Source organism: Malus domestica, chromosome 15, assembly GCF_042453785.1.
Source record: "Malus domestica chromosome 15, GDT2T_hap1".
NCBI lineage: Eukaryota > Viridiplantae > Streptophyta > Magnoliopsida > Rosales > Rosaceae > Malus > Malus domestica.
In genome coordinates this window covers 10,894,072-10,916,601 of record NC_091675.1, presented here as the reverse complement: position 1 = coordinate 10,916,601, position 22,530 = coordinate 10,894,072, and the positions used below count along the sequence as shown (strand labels likewise).

Sequence of the window (22,530 nt, the reverse complement as noted above, 5' to 3'; positions counted from 1 at the left end):
GTATATGCCGTATTCCCAATATTTGATGCGATTGTAGACTCAGTCGAGCACCGTAGTGACACAGGTGAAGTGAGGTTCGTGTTTCTGCAAGGAAAAGATCTTGTTGATGGAAGTTAGTGAATCAGCCATCCCATAGAAGTTGGCCCACAACAAGGGAAACCTTATCTGGATGCAACCAATGGATTTGTTTGCTCAATTACAACTAAATCTTCATATTTCCACATGAGGTTTTCCCCACATCTGCACTATTGACCAGAAGAGTACAACATCTCTTGTAAGTGACACAGAGATAATGGCGCATTCGCTAGCGTCGCCGCCACCTACCACTGCCGCAGCAACATCAATCTCAACAGCAGCGGCTAAAAAGACCGCTCGTTTCCGGTCAGTGGGATTCCAAAACGTCAGGGCTTCCGATCAAGTTTCCGATGACTCCAATGCCGCGAACAATAATCTCGTTCACAGGAGGTTAGTATTTGATTGTACATTCATGCCAAACACCTTCTATCCAAAATGTGCATTTATACGTACAGAACAATGCTTGGCTCCTTATATTTAAATAATTACAATTCTTTTGTACATGGAAAAAAATTCAGCTCGGCAAAATCGCAATGCTAACTCGTTAAAATCACGTCAAAATAGAGTAATGAGTTCTTGTTACATTTAAAAGAGTCGAGGATTTTCGCTGTGAATCATTTTTGTGACAAGCTAGTGTGATGTGGGGCTTGATGATGCAGGAATGTGGGTTTGGGTTTGGCGGGCGCTGTACTGAGCTTCACTGTGGGCGACCCAAATTCAAGTGCAAATGCGGCAGCCAGAAGGCCTCCGCCGCCTCCGGCGCAGGAGGAGAAGGAGAAAAAGGACCCGAACGTCAGTGGTGTTTTAGCGAAGGTCCTAGCTAGCAAAAAGAGGAAGGAGGCCATGAAACAATCGGTGGCCAAGCTAAGAGAGAAAGGAAAACCGATCCAAGCGCCATCTGAATAGTTTCTTTCCTTCCTTCCTTGTGAAGTTGAGTACCGCACTTTGGAGTTGTTTGTCATCCTTCCTTCCTTTGGGGGCTACCAATATTTTACGAATCAAAGAGGGGCTGGTTTTTCTGTGCATTCTATTTCTAATATTTGGGAGGCTTAGTACGCACGAGTTTTGTTGGAGAATCAAACCTGCTTTGATACCAAGATGAATATCAAAGTGTGCATACCATAATGAACGAACAAACGGATTACAAAACTAGAAATATTATTGATATCAAACAGAGAATGCCGAAATGGCTACAAAACCCTAAAGTCTACATTGTTAATAGCTTGACTTCTTCTCTAATGAATAACAAAGCACCATATTTATAATAAACTAACCCTAATTTCTAACAAAACCTAATTCTAATGGGCTAAGCCCAGAAAACCAAACATTCAAATAAACCAAAATACTAATATTTTCCAACATCTCCCGTCAAACTCATGGCGGTACACGACATGAGTTTGCCAACAAGCAGATGTGGATGCAAGCCTTCAAATTCTGACGCCGATGCCGATGCCGATACCGATGTCGATGCTAATTGCGAACTTCCGAACAAACTTGAGCAAACTGATACGCAGCGGACAAACGGATGAACAAATTGATACCCATCTAGAACAGATTAAATTCCGAAGAATCGAACCTGCTATGATACAAAGTTGAATATCAGAGTGCGCAACGAACAAGACTAAATAAGAATATTATTAAACAAACTGAGAATGCCGAAACAGCTACAAAACCCTAAGAGGCTACATTGTGACTAACTTGTTTCTCAAACTAAATTACAATCAATATTTATAAAGAACTAAACCTAAGAAACCCTAACTCGGATGGGCTAAGCCCAAATCCTATAAACCTAAATACTAATATTTTCCAACACCCCCCGTCAAACTCATGGCGGTACATGACATGGGTTTGCCAAAGTAGATATGGATGCAAAACTCCAAATTCCGATGCCGATGCCTATGCCGATGCCGATGCCAATACTGATGCCAATGTCGATGCCGATGCCAATTGCGAACTTCCGAACAAACTTGAACAAACTTGAACAAACTAATACGCAGCGGACAAACGGATGAATAAATTGATACCCATCTAGAACATAAATTTCAAAGAATCGAACCAGCTCTGATACCAAGTTGAATATCAGAGTGCGCATACCACAATGAACGAACAAATGGATTACAAAACTAGAAATATTATTGATATCAAACAAAGAATGCCGAAACGGCTACAAAACCCTAAAGGCTACATTGTGAATAGCTTTACTTCTTCTCTAATGAATAACAAAGCACACTATTTATAATAAATAACCCTAATTTCTAACAAAACCTAATTCTAACGGGTTAAGCCTAGAAAACCAAACATTCAAATAAATCAAAATACTAATATTTTTTCAACATAATGGAGCATGGATAAGAGCAATTCTACTGTAGCAACCCTCCCCCCAAGCAATACACTATGCTATCCACCCAATGAACAGTAACTACCCTTAATGAACAGTAACCGTCTTTTGCATCTCCACCGTCGCACTTCGATAGCCCTGGCAATAAGCAATAAAATATTAGTATTTTTTTATTTATAAAATAATACAAAATAATTTTATTTGTAATTTCGGATAAGATTTTTAATCGTTGCATCTCCACCGTTGCAGCTTCTTTTCATTGCAATTTTGCAATAGACTGCAAAGCAAAACCCAAAAACCAATACCAATCCCCCCAAAAAATCCCATAAAATCAAAAGACAGAGCAAACCCAATTCATATTTCTTCTATTTTTCAACCCGATTCATAATTTTTTTATCTTTTCAGTTCTTCATCTGGGTTTTTGCTAGCTAAAATCTAACTTATGATCCCAACCCTCAAATGTGGCGGTCGTGGAGCAAATCAACGGTTCAGATTCACGACACGCAATCCCCATCCTCCCCTTTCTCCTTCTCCTCCTTCAAAGACATTCATAACATCTGCGCCGACGAAACCAACGACCACTCTCTACAAACGACAACCGCCGCCGCCACCACAAAAGAAAACCTTCGCTATTTTCCACCGCATCCGAGTCGCCAACTCCCTCCTTCGCGCCTGGTCAACTTGCCCATCCGCCCAGCCCTAGCCAAACCCCAACCCGAACTCGACGATGGAATCTCTACAAAACAATCTGAGTCATCCATTAGCTTCATCCCTGGCTAACGTCAGCCTTGCATCAGATAGCAATCGGGCTCGCGGGCTGGCAATTCGTGATATGCTTGGTGCACGGGCGGGGTCCCTCGGGCTCCCACACGTTGGACTCAATCGCCCAGGCTCTTGGGCCCTGTTCACCAAACTGTCCCCCGAGCTCTAGCCCACGCTGGAGGTGCTCTAAGAGAGAGGCTGGGCTGCTTAAGGCCGCTTTCTCCTTGGTAATATTAGTTTAGTTTTTTAACTTAAGCTCGATTAAAACAACAAAGCAAGCACAAAGGCCCAAACCAAAAACTGCTTATTTATAAATAAATCACGAGTTTCTTCCTTAATACGATTCCTATTAATCAATGGACTAATGGAGATGAATATTTCTTCGATTTTGTATGCTCACATAGTGTATTCTCTCAAAAATTATATAGAAAAACGATGAGATAATTTAAACTAGAGGGAGAGGAAATTTGAGTGACTAGCGAAGCTCCCACATTATTTTAGCCCGCTTGATTAAATTCGTGTCTGTTCTGTTTTCTTTATTCAAAATAGTATTTTAAGTATTTTTTTTTTTTACGATGAAGTTCAATTTTCTAAAACCTATTAGGTATGTTTTATATTATGTTTGGACAAGGGATGTAAACTTAGAATTTTGAAAAAGTTTGATATGCACCAATTTCTTTATTTGGATTTATAAATATAAAAATTTAGAATTTTCGCGTGAAACTAAAATTGAAATTTGGGAGGTAGACCTCCAATTCTGAAGTTTGAATTCCATGTAAATATGTGTCATTTCTAAAATTTCTATAAGTGAAAGTTTAAAATTAAAAATTTACGTATTCAAATTTCATTGTTCTTTTAGATTAATAAAACAATAAAATTCACAAATTTTAGAAAATAGAATTCGGCATTTCTATTTCCGTCGTTTTGAAATTCCCTAGTTTGAGCAATGCTAAGAGCATCCCAAATGATGGGCTCTATATGGGGCCGAAAAAGTGGTGGATATATGTCACATCCCGGCCTGGGTCCACCACATCCCGGGCCTGTTCCACCACCGTAGCACAATATTGTCCGTTTTAAGCCCCGACTACACCCTCACAGTTTTTGTTTATGGGAACTTACACGAGAACTTCCCAGTGCGTCACCCATCATGAGATTGTTCTTGCGCGCTACTCACTTAACTTCAGAGTTCTGATGGAACCCGAAGCCAGTGAGCTCCCAAAAGGTCTCGTGCTAGGTAGGGATGGGAATATACATTTAAGGATCACTATTGCTCTCGCGCGCTACTTGCTTAACTTCGGAGTTCCAATGGAACCCGAAGCCAGTGAACTCCCAAAAGGCATCGTGCTAGGTAGGGATAGGAATATACATTTAAGGATCACTCTCCTGGGCAATGTGGGATGTTACAATCCACCCCTTAGGGCCCCGACGTCCTCGTCGGCACACTTCCGGCCAGGGATTGGCTCTGATACCATTTGTCACATCCTGACCTTGGCGGGACCACTTCTTAGGTCCGTTCCACCACCGCAGCACGATATTGCTCGCTTTAGGCCCCAACTACGCCCTCACGATTTTTGTTTATGGGTACTCACGAGCAGCTTCCCAGTGGGTCACCCATCCTAGGAGTGCTCTAGCCTCATTCTCGCTTAACTTCGGAGTTTCTCGGAACCCGAAGCCAGTGATCTCCCAAAATGCCTCGTGCTAGGTAGGGATGAGAATATACATATAAGGATCATTCCCATGGGCGATGTGAGATCTTACAATCCACCCCCTTAAGGGGTCCGACGACCTCGTCGGCACACCACGGCCAGGGTTAGGCTCTGATACCAATCTGTCACATCGCGGCCCGGGTCCACCACATCATGGGCCCGTTCCACCACCGTAGCATGATATTGTCCGCTTTGGGTTTACCATTCCCTCACGATTTTTGTTTTTGGAAGCTTACTGGCTTTGGGTTCCATCGAAACTCCGAAGTTAAGCGAGTTCGCACGAGAGCAATCCCATGATGGGTGACCCACTGGAAAGTTCTTGTGTGAGTTCCCAGAAACAAAATCTTGAGGGCGTGGTAGGGGTCCAAAGTGGACAATATCGTGCTACAGCGGAGTCGAGCCTAGGAAATGGTCCCGCATGGGCCAGGATGTGACAAATGGTATCAGGGCCAATCTCTGGCTGAAAGTGTGTCGACGAGGACGTCGGGCCCCTAAAGGGGGTGGATTATAACATCCCACATCGCCCATGGAAGTGATCCTTAAATGTATATTCTCATCCCTACTTAGCACGAGGCCTTTTGGGAGCTCAATGGTTTCGGGTTCCGTAGGAACTCCGAAGTTAAGCGAGAATGAGGCCAGAACACTCCCAGGATGGGTGACCCACTAGGAAGTTGCTCGTGAGTTCCCAAAAACAAAAACCGTGAGGGAATGGTAAGCCCAAAACGGACAATATCATGCTACAGTGGTGGAACGGGCCCGGGATATGACAAATTGGTATCAGAGCCTAACACTGGCCGTGGTGTGCTGATGAGGTCGTCAGGCCCCTTAAATGGGGTGGATTGTAAGATCCCACATCGCCCAGGGAAATGATCCTTATATGCATATTCTCATCCCTACCTAGCACGAGGCATTTTGGGAGCTCACTGGCTTCGGGTTCCATCGGAACTCCGAAGTTAAGCGAGTAGCGCACTTGTTCCACCACCATATCACGATATTGTCTGCTTTGAGCCCCGACTACGCCATCACGATCTTTGTTTATGGGACCTCACACGAGAACTTCCTAGTGGGTCACCCATCAAGGGATTGCTCTGGAACGCTACTCGATTAACTTCGGAGTTCCGATAAAACTCGAAGCCAGTGAGCTTCCAAAAAGCCTCGTGCTAAGTAGGGATAAGAATATACATATAAGGATCACTCCCCTAGGTGATGTGAGATCTTACAATCCACCCCCTTTAAGGGGCTTGACAACCTCGTCGGCACACTACAGCCAGGGTTAGGCTCTGATACCATTTGTCACATCTTGGCCCGGGTCTACCATATCCCGGGCCCGTTACACCACTGTATCACGATATTGTCCGCTTTGGGCCCTGACTACGCCCTCACGGTTTTTGTTTATGGGAACTCACACGAAAACTTCTCAGTAGGTCATCCATCATGGGATTGCTCTCGCGTGCTACTCGCTTAACTTCGAAGTTCCGATGGAACCCGAAGCTAGTAAGCTCCCAAAAGGCCTCGTGCTAGGTAGGGATGAGAATATACATATAAGGATCACTCATATGGGCGATCCCTACCTAGCATGAGGTATTTTGGGAGCTCACTAGTTTTGTGTTCCATCGGAACTCCGAAGTTAAGCGAGTAGCGCGCGAGAGCAATCCCATGATGGATGACCCACTGGGAAGTTTTCGTATGAGTTCCCATAAACAAAAACCGTGAGGGCGTAGTCAAGGCCCAAAGCTGACAATATCGTGCTACGGTGGTGGAACGGGCCCGGGATATGATGAACCCGGGCTGGGATGTGACAATTTGGTATCAGAGCCAATCCTTGGCTGGAAGTGTGCCGATGAAGACGTCAAACCCCTAATGGGGTGAATTGTAATATCCCGGATCGCCCAGAAGTGTGGATCATGCAAGCCTTATATGTATATTTCCGTCTCTACCTAGCACGAGGCCTTTTGGGAGCTCACTAGCTTCGGGTTCCATCGGAACTCCGAAATTAAGCGAGTAGAGCACAAAAACACCTCCGTGATGGGTGACCCACTAGGAAGTTCTCGTGTGAGTTCCCAAAAACAAAACTGTGAGGGTGTGGTTGGGGCCCAAAACGGACAATATCGTGCTACGGTGAAGTCGAGCCCGGAATGTGGTGGGGACCCGGGCCGGGATGTGACAATATACACCAATTTAGAGCTCTAAGGAATTTTTGGGGCTCTAAAAAAGAATCTCTCCTAATGAGGGGCTGTATGCCTTTCGGACCCTATATGAGGCTATATATGTATTTATGTTTATTTGATTACGTGGTCAATTTTTTAATTTTTTTAAGCTTTTCTTAAGTTGATTTCGGACATGTTATTTGTAATTTTTATGAAATTTTCAACCTAAAAAAAATTCAAATTCTGATAAAGTTAGATTTTATCACTTATGCATTGTTGGATTAGGTTCTCTTAGCTTAATCTCATGCACGGAGAGGCTAAGTCATGTGTTTGTAGCATTTAAATAGCTACATTGTAATGGCCTTTTTTTTTTTGGTACAGAGAATGGCAAAGCCCGGCAAGCAAAACAAAATAGCTAGGCAAGAACAGCCCTAGGAAGGGCCCTACTAACAGAATCAGAAACTAGAAAATTAGTAGCAGTGGTAGGAGGAGAAGCAAAAAATGAAGGCCAAGGGAGAACCCATGACCCAAGTCAGTGTTTATGCTTTCAACAAAATTGTAACGTCCTTGCAATTAAGGTATGTTGTTTGTTTATGTTTGCAATTTAGGTCTCTAAACTACCGAAGTTACATTCATCACTTTTTTTATGAACTTTTCAATCTAGAAAATCAAACACAAAGCATAACAATTTTGTTCTTAATCAATAACGCACAAAAAATAGCCGTTGTTTTATGTATTCTTAATTAAACAAACGATTAAAAATAAACCTTTAAAATCATTAACTATTGAAAAAGAACCTTAAAATCATGTTTTAGAAATCAAAATGGGGCCCATCTATTTTTAAACCAAAAAGAAAAAAGAAAAAGGTTGGGCTCTCAATTTGGTGTGAGTCCCCTATTTTTTGGGCTAGACGTAGTATAATTTTTTGCTACCAAATGAATGAAGTTGATAGCCTTGTTAGTGGATGTAGCCTCATTTTTAGGCTCATTAGAGTCAAAAATTTTCACTGGAGCTACAAATGTAGTAGCCTCAGGAAGAATAAAGCCCTCATTGGGAATGCTCTAAAAAGACTCCTTCCTCTGTAAACTCTCTGCTATCTCATATTTTTAACAAAATATTTTTTAATATTGACATGAAAATTGACGTTAAACTGTGAAGTGACAGAAGTCCATAAAGATCCTGTTTTGAAAGAGTACTTAGCATTTGTCTCCTTAGTAATCTTAAATTTTCTTCTCTAAACATAGTATTAATACTAGGGATTTTTTTTTAACATGTTAAGGTTATTAAATAAACGTCAAAGTATCAGTTATGATTTTTTGGGGGACCTTGATACCGACCACGACCATAACCATTAATTGATGCTTTAGAAATTAACAAACTATTGTACATTTTAAAGTCATTCAATTATTGTCCTTCATATTGACATTAAAATTCAGTTACTCATTTAACAAACCCTAAACAAAGTAATTATCCTAAGAAAAAAAAAATACAACGCAAATGGCCATTTATCACAGTGGTAAAAAGATGTTGAGCCCTTGTATAATGGTGTGGGTTCGAATTCCCTCCGTGAATAATCTAATATCCAATCTAACAAAATCTTTCGTTTGACCAAAAAAAAAACACTCATTCGACGGAAGATATAATATTTTGATAATGATTGGCCACTCAAGGATGAACATGAATAAGAACTCCTACTTAAAAACTCATTCATATTACAAATCACTTTGTAAATATCATCCTGTTAAAAAGAATCAAAACTAAAATCGTCTAGTCAATCTATTTGGAGATGCTCTAAGCCTTCAAATCCAATCAACAAATAGCATTTTGATTGAAGAAACTTTTGATATCAAATATGTACGGTGATATTCCACTTAAGATTTTGATTTTAACATCTGATTTGAAAATACTATGCTAATAACAGTTATCTTTTTCTGTGATAAATAGAAAATAGAGATTTGGTTGGATGCGATCTGTTTGACCAAATGGGTACAAAACAAAGCAAAGCCAACAGAAGACACACATGACCAACAGAAGACACACATGACTCGACAAGTTCCCACGAAGCTATTCTTTTACTATTATGCCATCCCTCTCTCCTCTTTCTCTCTCTACAATCATCAACCGTACACATACGCTTACGTACAAATACATAAGGGGCAACTCTCTCTCTCTCCTCGTCCTTCCTTTGTTGTTCTTGTTTACTAATTAGGGCTCAGAGCCTGAGCTTCTGAACTGCCATTTACTACAACCAACCCAACGACATAAAGCAGAGAAAGAGAATCGATTCAGAAATGGAGGGAGGAGGGCCCGCAGCTCAATCGGCGGACACTGTGATGTCGGAGGCGGCGCCACCGTCGCATCCGGACCCCAACCACCCACAGCAACATCCGCCACCGCCGCATCAGGCCATGGGGGGAGTGGAGAGCATTCCGGCCACGCTCAGCCACGGCGGCCGATTCATTCAGTACAACATCTTCGGCAACGTCTTCGAGGTCACCGCCAAGTACAAGCCCCCCATCATGCCCATCGGTAAAGGCGCATACGGCATCGTTTGGTCTGTATCTCCTCTCTCTCTCTCTCTTTCATTTCTTCCATCCCTTCATTTTTTGTTTGTTTCAAATTTCCTCTCTCTGTGAAAAGAAAATGCAAAAGATTCATCATTTGGGGAAAATTAAATCGGATTCAATGATTGATTAATCGTGAGAAATTGCAAAACAAATAGCTCGGCTTTGAATTCGGAGACGAACGAGCACGTTGCGATAAAGAAGATTGCGAATGCGTTCGACAACAAGATCGATGCGAAGAGGACGCTGAGGGAGATCAAACTGCTGCGGCATATGGATCATGAGAATGTTGTTGCGATTCGGGATATAATCCCTCCACCGCAGAGGAACTCCTTCAATGATGTTTACATTGCGTATGAGCTCATGGACACCGACCTCCACCAAATCATTCGATCCAATCAAGCACTCTCCGAGGAGCACTGTCAGGTTCTGCCCCTTCTCTTCTAAATGCTAGCATTTTCGATATTCTGTTTGAAACTAAAGACGAGTTCTTACTTGAAACTAAAGTCAATCTTGACACCAGTGTGTTAGCATTCTTTGTGAAATTGATAATTTGTGCCTTTTCGGGTTAAAAGTCTGTAAAGACAAGTTCTTTGCCGCATCTGCGTGTTTTTCTCGACCATTTGGACAGTTGTTGTGAAACAGATCGTTCCTCTAGTTGTTCTCATTGATAAAGATAAAAAATGATTGGATGAAATTGACCAAGAGGAAAGTTTGGTTTGTAATAAGAATTCTTGAGCAACCTTGAAAATAAAGATTCGTGCTTTTCTAGTTTTCAGCTACGCCGTTAGTTTTCCATGGAGAAGGTTTCAAGACTAGTTTTATGTACTTCTTATTAGACTTCCTTATATTTATATATTGCTCCATCAAAGCTGTGCATTGTATGCAACTTAGATGACCTATGGCTTTTTGAGCACCTAATTAGCAAGTTGCGAAATAAGATGAACCGTATCTCGCCCCTCCCATTCATTTCTTCCATTACATTTCGTATGTTAAACTTAAGAGTCTCCTGCTTCTAAATTCATAATATTTTTATTTTTTATTATTTCACTCGACTCCACTTAGTGGGATAAAGCTTTGTCGTTGTTGTATTTCACTCAAGATCTAATAACTACTGTTTTTACTCATTTTTTTGTGCGTGCAGTATTTCTTATATCAGATCCTCCGAGGATTGAAATACATACACTCTGCAAATGTTCTGCACAGGGACTTAAAACCTAGCAATCTTCTATTAAATGCCAATTGTGACTTAAAAATATGTGATTTTGGACTAGCTCGAGTCACCTCTGAGACTGATTTTATGACTGAGTATGTTGTTACAAGATGGTACCGTGCCCCAGAGCTATTGTTAAACTCTTCAGATTACACTGCAGCTATTGATGTATGGTCAGTAGGTTGTATTTTTATGGAATTGATGGATCGGAAGCCATTATTTCCTGGCAGAGATCACGTGCATCAGCTTCGTCTGCTTTTGGAGGTAGCTTAATTATGTTTATTGGTCATAAATCATTTTTTTGTGCAAACCGAGGATCATATAATGGACAAGAAAATATCATCGTCATCCTTATTATTGTAACTGTTTTGTCACAGCACAGGGTCCTTGAATAGCATTATTAGCTGCTCCATGCCATAGTTACACTTGACATGATAATAAGCCCAACATGTGTCACATTTGAGACCATTTCATGATGAATTCGGAATTGGAATTTAGAATCTTCACATTTCTAAAATTGTACATTTTTAGTGTAGATATCTATGAATCAGTGTGGTTAATCATCAGAAATCCTTGCAGCTGATTGGCACCCCATCAGAGGCTGAGCTGCAATTTCTAAATGAAAATGCTAAGAGATACATTCGGCAGCTTCCTCTCTACCGTCGACAGTCATTTACCGAGAAGTTTCCTCACGTCCATCCTTCAGCAATTGATCTAGTTGAAAAGATGTTGACATTTGATCCTACTCAGAGAATTACTGGTAAGTTGCCCTTACTAAAATGATCATAAGTCTGATAAACAATAATCACAGTTTGTCTACTGCTTATGTGCTTTATTGACTCGGAATAATTTGTTGCTGACTCCCATTTGGTGTGTGATCTTCATAAGTAGGTAAATTTGAGTACTCCCACATTAGTGTTACCTTGATTATTTTAGCTAGCTTAATGCAGACATGTTGTTGGACTATATTAACGGAATACGTTTACATGTTCAAACAGTGAGATCAATATACTCACAAAAGAGAAGGAATTTAAGAATCTAACTGTTTTCGGATATCATTTGAAAACGAAAAATTTATCTCTAGGAGTTCATTTTAGGGTGATGTAAGTTTTTCATGTCCCCTCAACCACCCTTCTGCTAAATTACAATTAAATCCACCCATCAAGCACGTGGAAAATCTACACTCCCCATTATTCTCTTTTCTGTGGAACTCTCCATCAGATAATAAAATTGTAGCCATCACCCGCTTTCTTACACGTGGGATGCCAGCTTCCCATTGTGTGGGTAAGATTACCTCAAGATAATGATGCTTTGGCAGTAGTCCGTCCCTTTCATGCGGTCATCCATGGAAATCGGCCGTTTTACCCTCTAAAAACTTAATAGTATGTTTTCATCTGACATTTTGAAGCTCTTCCTTGTTCTCAAACACCAAACATCGTAATCATCACATTTTTAACCTTATGTAGAACCTCTGTTACATTTAATTTAGTTTTACTGTTCTGACTACTTCCGTTCTCCCTACGTTGCAGTTGAAGATGCCCTAGCTCACCCCTATTTAACATCTCTCCATGACATCAGTGATGAGCCTGTTTGCACGACTCCCTTCAGCTTCGACTTTGAGCAGCATGCACTCTCTGAGGAACAGATGAAAGAGCTGATCTACCGAGAGGCACTTGCATTTAACCCCGAGTATCAGCTACAGTGAGTTATTTGCTATTTAATTCACGTGGATTTTCAATTGTGTGGTCTCTAGGTTCCATCTGTTCGGTGTTCGGGATTGATTTTTCATGTAAATATGTTCCATCCGAAAGTGGAAGGTTATAGATTCGAATTATTGATCATGTGGAACAATGACAGCGATGTTTGTATCGGCTAGTTTTGATTTCTGTTTATCTAATTATTGAATTGAGCAGTCATACTGCTGATGAATTAATATTTCCTCGAACACATTTCCGAAAGCTTGAGAATCGATAAGGATCTCCGATGCCTGTTTTTACAGTTGATCGTATTCATGCGCCTGCGTTCTTCTTTTCCATTTCCGACGGTAAATCTGTAATCTGTGCTGGCATTCCCTTCGACCTGGATTGCACTTCAGTCTGTGCAGGACGAAGCCGGAATGCCAGAAGCCGAAGCCGACGACTATTTATCCGAATGAGAGTTCAAAATGCCTCCATTTTTGCTCACATCAATTCTACTAATAGAAAGAGTTACATGAATTCTTTTCGTACAATTGATTAGTACCGAATGAGATGAATAAAACGAAACTTTACCAAAGAAAGTGACCTCATCAGAGCTAACTGCTAAGGCAACTAAATATATCATGTTGACAAAACAATAAAGAACAAACTCATCTCAAACTAATCTCCCATTGTAGGAAGATACACGACAATAGCTCATCATATAATCCCGTTAGGTCTTCACATTCCCGAAGAATCTTGAAAGTGGCACGGGACCATCAGCCTCGTCATCGTCACTGCCCGAGTGTTTGGTCTTTGACCTGTGCTTCTTTTCCTTCTTTGTTCTCTTGGACCTGGACTTGGATCGTCTCGATTCTCGGTCTTCGTCTTCACTACTGGAAGAATCTGAGGATGAGCTCGAGGAGCTAGACTCTGAAGATCTCCTTCTTGAATGCTACAAAGCACAAAGTGCAGTGAGGAAAATATTAAACCGATTAAACATATAACACACGCACCACTAGAAAAAAAAATTGTAGGCGGTGGGCACCTTTCTCTTCCTGCTGCTGCTGCTGCGTTTCTTTAAATCTTTGTCCTTCTTATCTGCAAGGACACATATTCACCTTCAGTAAAGAGGCTAGTAGAAACAAGTAATAGTTTGTGTTCACACTCCATGTCCACGACACCCACCTTTTTTGTGATCGGACTTACTACTAGAGTGGTTTCTTCCATTGGCAAGCTTGCGAGCCCTTTCGGCATCCAGTTGAGCTCTGTATTCTCTCATCATTCTATCAGTATCCTTCTCCAGTTCTCCCTTTCTAATTTCATCTTCCTAGTACATCAATACATTAAGATTGACCGAAAATTTGCATGTATTGCTTAAGGCTACAGATGCAGAAAGCTTTGAAAAAAATGAATGTAGCAAGTAGACAATACTACCATTTTATGACACAGTACGAAGATAAAAATATTCGAGCAAATATCAGTTCAATTAGCTGCACCTAAATATTTCTAAATGCAAAATGTTAGTCCTAAGTAGTTAGGACTACAGGCTAACATCAACGAGAACATCCTCTTCTTTTAGTCTTCCAAACCTAAATGCATCGGATCATGTACCTTTCTAACTATCAGGCATAATCACAAACTCATTTAACATGTTCCTTCCACAACACACGATATTAAAAGGGTGCCCTTTTTTAAGCTCTTTTAACAGGTACAGAATTCTGTAAACAGCAGCAAAAATAGATAAGGAAAGTCCATCAGCAGAAAGAAAGAAGAAAGTACCTTTTGCTTCTGTTTATACTCCTCCCAGGTAATTGTATGAGAAGTTTTGAGGCTAGCCAAACGAGCAGCATGCCACTCTGGTGAATGAAATGAACCATCCACCTGCGACAGTCCTCATCAGTGAAAGTACAGGAAAAGAAAACATCCAAGATACAAGTATTATATTGGATTATCAAGTCAATTCTTTAATATGTAGATGGACCATGCATAAATTTCACCAAATGCTAAGCAAACTACGAAATCTGCTATGACTAAAATTCACATCCGCAGTAATTATGCTTTCCACCAAATATTAAATTGGCCTAGAAACCACCATGTGTCAACCCCCCCCCCCCCCCCCCCCCCCAAAAAAAAAAAAAAAAAAATTGGCACCAAGTAGAAAAAAAAGGACTCAACTCAACAACTAAATTACAAGTTAATATGGTACCCTACTTTAAATTGACACAGATTTCATCTTGCATATATACCCATAGAAGCAATATAATCATGTGGTGATGTGGAATGGGAATTGGAAACATGCTCCGTCTGATGATAACTCTTTTGGTGGTCAGAGGCTTATACATGGCTGGCATCTAATTACAGAACTTTAAATGATGATGTTTTTTGAGATAAATTAATCATTATCATAATTCCAACAGAGTTACTCCACAAACTGTATGATTGGTCACACTAGTCCCATCAATTGTGAGTACTCAAAATCACTGAAACAAACCATTACATTCCATCCAACCTAGGATGCTAAAGACGCCCTCTATCCCTAAGAGCTTGTTGTTCATCAACATACTTTTTTAACACACTGTACGCCACGACAGTTACGGAGGATGCACCCATAACCTATACCTCAACACCTATGAACCAATGGTAACCACATCACAAACAAACTAGAACGTAAAAATAATGCTCTGATCCAATTCCATATACCTTGAATTGTACTTCATAAAGAAAGCATTTAAATTTACAAGAAGATGGTAGCGATCTCAAGAGCCAAATAGTCAGTGTTCTTATGTTTTAAGTTGTCAATTCAACACTTCACACGAGATTCGACACAAACAATTCCTTTTAACGAACACCACATAATCCTTGAGAATCAGATACTATAAGTCTATAACCACAAGTTCAGTAAACAGTAAACAATTACAACACACCCACCAAAAACCAAGATTGAATCTTTCAACAAAGTTTCCTCAGAAATCACACATTCAATTGCGCAGTTCATTGAGAAAATTAAATGCAAGCAACTCAATTCGAATGCAAAGAAATAGTAGAATTGAAGAAATGGGGGAGAAAATTGAAATTGGTGAGGTGGTATGGAAGGGTACAAACCATGCCGTCTTCGACCTCATCGGGGCCGGCAGAGCTGGAGCCGAGCCTGGATCTCTGCATAGCCTTGTAAGCTTGATTTTTGCCCATTTCGAAAGAGACCCAGATGAGAAAATCAATCAATCGAACAGAACAAGACAGAAACCAAGGAGGAGGCAAAGATACGACTAGAGCATCAGCGGAGGACAACCCATGTGCTGAAATCGAGAGAATTGAGGAACAGCAAGGAGAAGCGAGGAGGTTGGGTTTGGGTTTTTCCAAGCGAGAGGGGGTTGTTGCTCCTCGTATGAATTTGGTGATACAATTAGAAGGTGAGGTTGTCAGGAACAGCCAGCAGATTTGTCAGAGGAACAACGACGGTGTGGGGCGAAACCTCGAGATTTGGATGACGTGTTGCATAGTGATTGGTCGGAGCAGAAGTTAGTATAGTACAAGCAACACACGCAAGAACGGATGACTCGTCATCGAATTGATGGGCTGTCTGCTGGCTTGGAGGTCATTTTGGGCTTCGTACTGGATTTGGGCCTTTGGGCTCTGGAATCCATGGTATTGGACTAACACCCACAAAACAAAGCAAAATCACAAGTTTATTACTAAATAATGAAGGCCCAAAATTATGGTCTAGTGGGGTCTTAGGACGGATTCTCTTTAAAAGCGAATTGGAACTTCATTTTTACTATCTCATTGTGAGGCTCAACCTACTCCCCCACTCTTTTAATGTAGATAATATCGTTTGTTAAAAAAAAAACTAAATAATGAAGGCAAGCTAATTGCATGTTATTTTATGTGTTCCCACTTTTTGGAATAGTTGTTACGTGATGTACCATTTTATGATTTAGCTATAAATCGATGTATCTCACTTTTTAAGATATATTTATATAAAATAAATACATATGTTATAATTTAAGTTAAATAATAATATCAGCGATAGTGTTTTAAAATATTTCTCAAAAATGATTGAATACATGTACTTGTGGGCCAGTTTTCCAAGTTGTACACAGTAGTACTACGCCACTATACAAACATGCCTTTTGTGCGTCTGGTTTATCCAATAAAAAGTTGTATCGATTAAGCTTAATCAAATATTAGTTAATGTATTAATATTAACAACTAATCATACTCAATTCGTATTAAGCTAGAAAAGCTACACAGTAAAATGATCACTTGCTCAATATGTGTCGGCACTTTGTCACCCATTATCTTTTATGTTTTGCAAATGCATCATTTTAGTCCTTTTTGTTTTGAATTAGTCAATTTCGTGTTTTGTCAAATTTTCCGTGCCGGTCATTTTCGTTAGTGATAATGTGACACAAACGTGGGACTAGAAAACCAATCGAATTGTGTCATGTGGATTTAAATAAAATTAAAAAAAATTAAAAACCAATAAGAAAAAAAATATAAAAAGATTGATACAAAAAAATGAAACATAAAAATAGGTTGTTATCAGGGAACTTGTGCTATTGTAAAGTAAAATACAAAAGACATGATGGAATTTCGAGAGATTGTAACATGCAATTGAACGTGAATAGAGAAATGCTAACATAGAAATTTGTTACATTCCGGAAATTTTCATGAGAGAGAGAGAGAGAGAGGAGGGAGATGTTTCATTATAAAATTGATGTGCAATATGAAAAGTAACATAATTTTTTATCATGCAATGTCTATTCTTCTATCAATGTATTCATTCTTAAAATGTCTTTTTAGTTATGATGAATATTGAAACTTAATAAGTGGACAACACAACAGGATGATTTGAAGTGCGTAAACTTGGCTATGATACCATTACAAAATTAATATTCCACTATAAAATCAATTTATAATAAAAAGTAATCAAACTTACTTATGAGCTGTATAAAATTATTCTCCCGATTAATATGAGATTCATTTTAAGTAGAGTGTTTTGAGAGCAGGCCGAGCAAGCAAATTTGATACACACACACATATTGCTTAAGGGGAGGGATCCCTATTTTAAAAAAAAATGAGAATATACTCTCCACCGTTGGATTTAACTTTTAATGAAATTATGTGATTAAGATTGTATGGCTTGTGTTTTAATCTTAACCTCACAATTTTATTAAAACCAATATAACGATAGGAAGCGTGTTCCCATTTTAAAAAAAAAAGGGAATCCCTCTCCATAAGCAATCTGATATATACATTGTACAGTTTTACAGCAGCTGGAGAATAGTTCTCTTTATCAGTTTAATGTGGTATGGCAGAGTCAGACTAAGTCAGAGAGAGAGAGGAGCACGACGCGTTTCAAGTTCTGAGGACGTCTGTGAGGAGAAATTTTTTATTACGACGGGAATACAGACGATACATTATATATTTTTATGTAAATGGTGAAAAATTTTATTTTTTAAAGTATTAACTTTTTAGTATAGATATCTCACCATTTGTATAATGACATGTGATGTACTATTCATTGTGCCGGTCATATTAAAAAAATCTCTTGTCTGTGAGGTGAGGAGGTCAAATCATGCGTGAACCACGCATTTAAACTGTGGGACTAGGATTCTCTCCCCTCCTCTAATTTTTTTTATTTTGTTTTTCTTTTTTTATAAAAAATTAATATAAAATATTGACGTGACTTAACTGTGACCGTTCAAGGAGAGGGAAGAGAAGAGAAAAAAACGAGGGAAAAGAATCTTATCTGTAAACTGTGCCATGCATGCAGTCACTCACTGTATATATGTATAAAGTTTGTACGGCTTGGCATAGCCTACACTTTTGACTACTTTTGCCTTATCTCCAATTTGCCGACGTTTCGACGACTAGCGACTTAATTACATGACACGAAAACACCGTTATAATATTATACTACGACTAGTAGTTTATTTGTGAGATGTCACATTGACATGCAAGTGTTTTAACTTTGTAATATTGTTGGGTAATTTCGTGGGAGGAACCGAATGATCAAGATTTTGTTTGCTTGTTTGGTTTGGTTGTTTCAACGTAAATTAATGGATTTGAACAAAAAAAAAAAACTGTAAATTAATTGAGTAGTACGTCGGCGTGGGGGTGGGAGTGGGAGTGGCCATTGTTTTGTTTGTTTTGTTTCTTTCTCTCTTTTATGTTTGTGTGTAAGTTTTGGCCATAACGTAAAATGCGTTTTGTGGTACTTGAATTCGGCATTGAATGATAGAAAGCGACTTGGTTTTAACTTTATACAAGATGCATGGTGGTGGTGAGGAGTCATTTTCTTTCATGTTTTTTAAAAGCATATATATAGACAAGTTTAATTTGTTAATTAGGGTTTACGTGTTACCATATTTGCTTTCAGTCGATCTCAAAGCCACAACTCATGTCTCATGAGTCATGAGCATGCCATCCTTTCATATATTATTGAAGGGATGGCCACCCCTATATCTCTCTTTTCTCTTCCTGCATGCATGGTCTATAACGCGTGCATACGTATGAGCATGCTTGTCTGCTTAAACGCTTGAATGTAGCGTTGGTTCGCGCGTACATGCATACAAATAATGTCGTACGTTAGAATTTGCATTTTCATTCACAAAAGAAGAGTGGAGAGTAGTTACTCAGTATTACGATCTGGTAATATTCATCTTTACTTATAAGTGAAAGGTTTTAGGTTTGAATCTCGTGGATGACCAATTCGATATCAAATTAGATTACTCATTGTGTGGCTAAACCAAACTCTCTCATCCCTTTAACGTAAAATATAGCGTTGTACTGAAGAAAAAAAATAGGGAGTACGTATTTGAATGTGTAGTAGATCGTACGTCCTAATATTTAATGTCTCTCCTAAAAACTGTTTGTGGACAAATTGGTTCAGATCATATATAACACACTACTTCATGACTTGAACAGTATACAGCAACATTAATAATTTGATGGACCGACCTATTAATTATTGTAACAACACTCTTAATTGTGTTCCAGTGGATCCCCATCTCCCCAGCTAGTGTTTTTAGGGTTATATACCCCATAACGACTCGTAAATTGTTTGTTTTTATATTTATTTAATTTTTTCTTTGTAGCATTTTGAAGTAGGTGTATGCATGAAAGGGAACCGATCCCAATAATTTGAACCCAATAATCATTTGATTTGATTTTTTGAAATTTGATCTAACGGTTACAATTATTATAATTTTTAGAAAAATTATCTGTTTGTAGTCGTTATATCAAATTTCAATGGTCCGTATCATTTTATCCTTAGGCTCATATTATTGGGCTCTAGAGGGGATCCGGTTCCACATGAAAGAACCTAACTCAATTTCAAAATATGTCACTTAGAACTACGGTCTAATGATATTCCTCTTTACTTATAAGTGAAAGGTTTTAGGTTCAATTCTTGATAAAGACGAATTTGAACTATATTATTACTAGCCCATTGTAAGGTTTAGCTTACTCCCCTACTTTCTTAGTGTAAATAATTTTGTTTGTTCAAAACAAAAAAACCTCAATTTCAAAATATAAATTATCGATCTTTTTTAAGGTCTAATAATTAATTTGTTTTTACGTAAACTAGTAAAGTGTAAATAAAGGGCTTTAAAATTTATATTTAGCAATTGATGGCTTGGGTCAAAACTAAGATTCTCATAAGTTTAGTTTTGTTGTTTTATCTATATTCTTTAAGCAAAAAACACTTTTGAGTTTTTGTTAACCGCTTGCGCTTTTGTAGAAAATATCAAGGGACAGATTCGTGACACTCGTATTTTGTAATTTATTTCAATTATCCGATTGGTCTACATTTTATAACATTATTGATAGATCATCTTTATAAAAAATCAGACAAATCGAAAATCAATGAAGGAAATGAACGAATACGGTTTTGTAAAGAAACACTAAATTTAATCCAATGGTCATATGGTTTTAGATTTTGAATTTTTTTTATATGATCTTTAAAATGCATTGCAGAATGAACCTTACAAAAACGTGTATAAAAAATTGTATAAAAAAATATGCCAAGAAGAGTACACACACATATATAATATATTTGTATATATAGATATATTAAATCCCGCAACTACTTTAGTATCATGTAAATATAGTTTGGCAGCGTTACGGGTATAATGGAAGATATATATAGCTACTAAAAGCCACCACCGGATGGTCCCAACAAGTAGTCTATGATCCATTATCCATACCAAATTCTGAAGGCTGCCAAAAACTTTTTCATTTTTCATTTACCCTTCCATTTTTGTTTATTTTTTAGGATATTATTGATGATACATTACCGACATGAAAAAAAATAGAGGACAATATGCAAGGAAATAGGGTGGCAAATTCTCAGTCAAACCAAAATGGTAATTTTTGGTTTGACTTGATTTGGGGCCTCACATTTACGATTTAGTTGTCACCCTTTACTATTTATTTATCATCTTATAAATTGATATTTTTAATATAACTAGCATATGCCTACAATTTTTTTTAATACATCGATATTTTTACACTAATAGAATAGGAAGTTCGGTTAAGCCACATAATGAAAATCCTAATTTGGTATCGAATTTGTCATCTACGAGATTCGAACTTAAAACCTCTCACTTTAAAGTGAAGAAAAATATTACCAGACTGTAGTACTGAGTGTTATCTACCTACACACTGTTTTTTTTGTGTGTTAACGTTTTATATTTTGTTTTTAAAATGGGGAGGGAGAGAGGGAGAGAGAGAAGGTGGGAGTGGGAGTGAGAAGAGAGGTTTTTATTGTTTTTTTTCAAATTTTTAGTATTAGATATATGCTAAAATTAGGTAATGCCTTAATAAAAAAAACAACAAAATTTAATTTAATTTTGTGAAACTACAGCCCATAATTTTTTTTTTTATAATAAAAGACTAAATAGTCTTTTTTCCGTCTTTTAGTTGAATTTAGTTCAGATATTAGAGATCATAATGTTTATGCAATGGGGCTCCATATGTGTTTAAAAGGGAAGAGATCCCCTCCGGATCTCTCCCACCAAGTCCTAGGGATCCGAAGATCCGGACCATTGAAATTTGATCAAACAAGTACAATTATTATAACTTCTAGAGGGCCTTCTGTTTGTAACTATTGAATCAAATTTCAAGGGTCCGAATTGCCGGATCCTGAGGACTTGGTGTGAGAGATCCGAATGAGATCTCTTTCCTGTTTAAAATTGCTAAAGATTGTTAGGTTGATGATTAAACTATATTACCATAAACAAAATAAGCAAAATAATATTGGATGCGTTCACTTTATATGAAAGAATCTAAGGAGAATTTGTGTTTATTCTTACAAAGAAGATTTTAAAAGCATAAATAAATACTTTTTAAACAAAGATACGACCCCACTCCACTCCAATTGATGTTGTTTAACTTTATTTGTCTCGATAAAAAGCTTAGATAATGTAATGCCTGATTAAACTATCATCAAACGCAGATTAACAAACAAAAGTTTTGCTAATCATTTGGTTTTTGTAACACCAGAAAAATATTAATGAATATTCAAAAATCGAAAAGCCTCACCTCACCTCATCTCACTCCTCCTCAGCCGCTCCGCACGAGACACCACGGAGCACCAGTCACCAGGTGGTGAGGTGGCCACAGGCAGGCACCCAGTGGACAAACGTCCCCCTCGCACTAAAGATCCGTGGGATCCCCTCGTCCCCTCATAAAAAGGCTTTTCCCTTCTTTCCTTTTATCTCAGTTACCAGTGATCAGTGACACTGTGACAGTACCAGAACAAGCTCAAAATTTTACCACTTTTCTCAAGTTGTGCAACCTTCATTAAAATCTACTTGCTTCCGAAGCAATGATTTAACGGTTAAAATTTTCGCGATATAAGATAATTGGGAGTATTTTAGAAAAAGTTTGAGATGTGAAAAGATAAGAAAAGAAAAATTGTAAAACAGCTAATGCAAATGTGGAATCCTGAATCTTCAGCAGTGCAGTGAGCGAGTTGTGTGATAATTGCAAGAATCTTTCACACAATGGCACAGCCAAAAGAAAACTCCAAATCCCAATAA

General features: G+C 38.6%; 3 protein-coding genes across 3 annotated transcripts; 2 read left to right on the top strand and 1 right to left on the bottom strand.

Moving 5' to 3' along the window:
- Positions 1-4: 4 nt before the first annotated feature.
- On the top strand, positions 5-1,100 carry LOC103456350 (uncharacterized). The gene is made up of 2 exons (XM_008396058.4): positions 5-465; positions 735-1,100. Exons 1-2 carry the CDS (start codon positions 293-295, stop codon positions 979-981), a joined length of 420 nt encoding a protein of 139 aa, XP_008394280.3. The 5' UTR covers positions 5-292; the 3' UTR covers positions 982-1,100.
- Positions 1,101-9,405: 8,305 nt separating this feature from the next.
- On the top strand, positions 9,406-12,691 carry LOC103456346 (mitogen-activated protein kinase homolog D5; the record flags this gene model as incomplete). Its single annotated transcript, NM_001293927.1, is given in 5 exon segments — positions 9,406-9,582; positions 9,751-10,018; positions 10,737-11,069; positions 11,385-11,565; positions 12,335-12,691. Coding segments are annotated over 5 exon segments (1,135 nt in total), but the record flags the coding sequence as incomplete, so codon positions are not given.
- A 272-nt stretch (positions 12,692-12,963) lies between these two features.
- On the bottom strand, positions 12,964-15,982 carry LOC103456345 (uncharacterized). Its single transcript, XM_008396053.4, has 5 exons — positions 15,587-15,982; positions 14,264-14,365; positions 13,670-13,811; positions 13,530-13,582; positions 12,964-13,436 (listed from the first exon to the last, which is right to left on the bottom strand). The coding sequence occupies exons 1-5, from the start codon at positions 15,671-15,673 to the stop codon at positions 13,215-13,217; spliced, it is 606 nt and encodes a 201-aa protein (XP_008394275.3). The 5' UTR covers positions 15,674-15,982; the 3' UTR covers positions 12,964-13,214.
- Between the last annotated feature and the right edge of the window lie 6,548 nt (positions 15,983-22,530).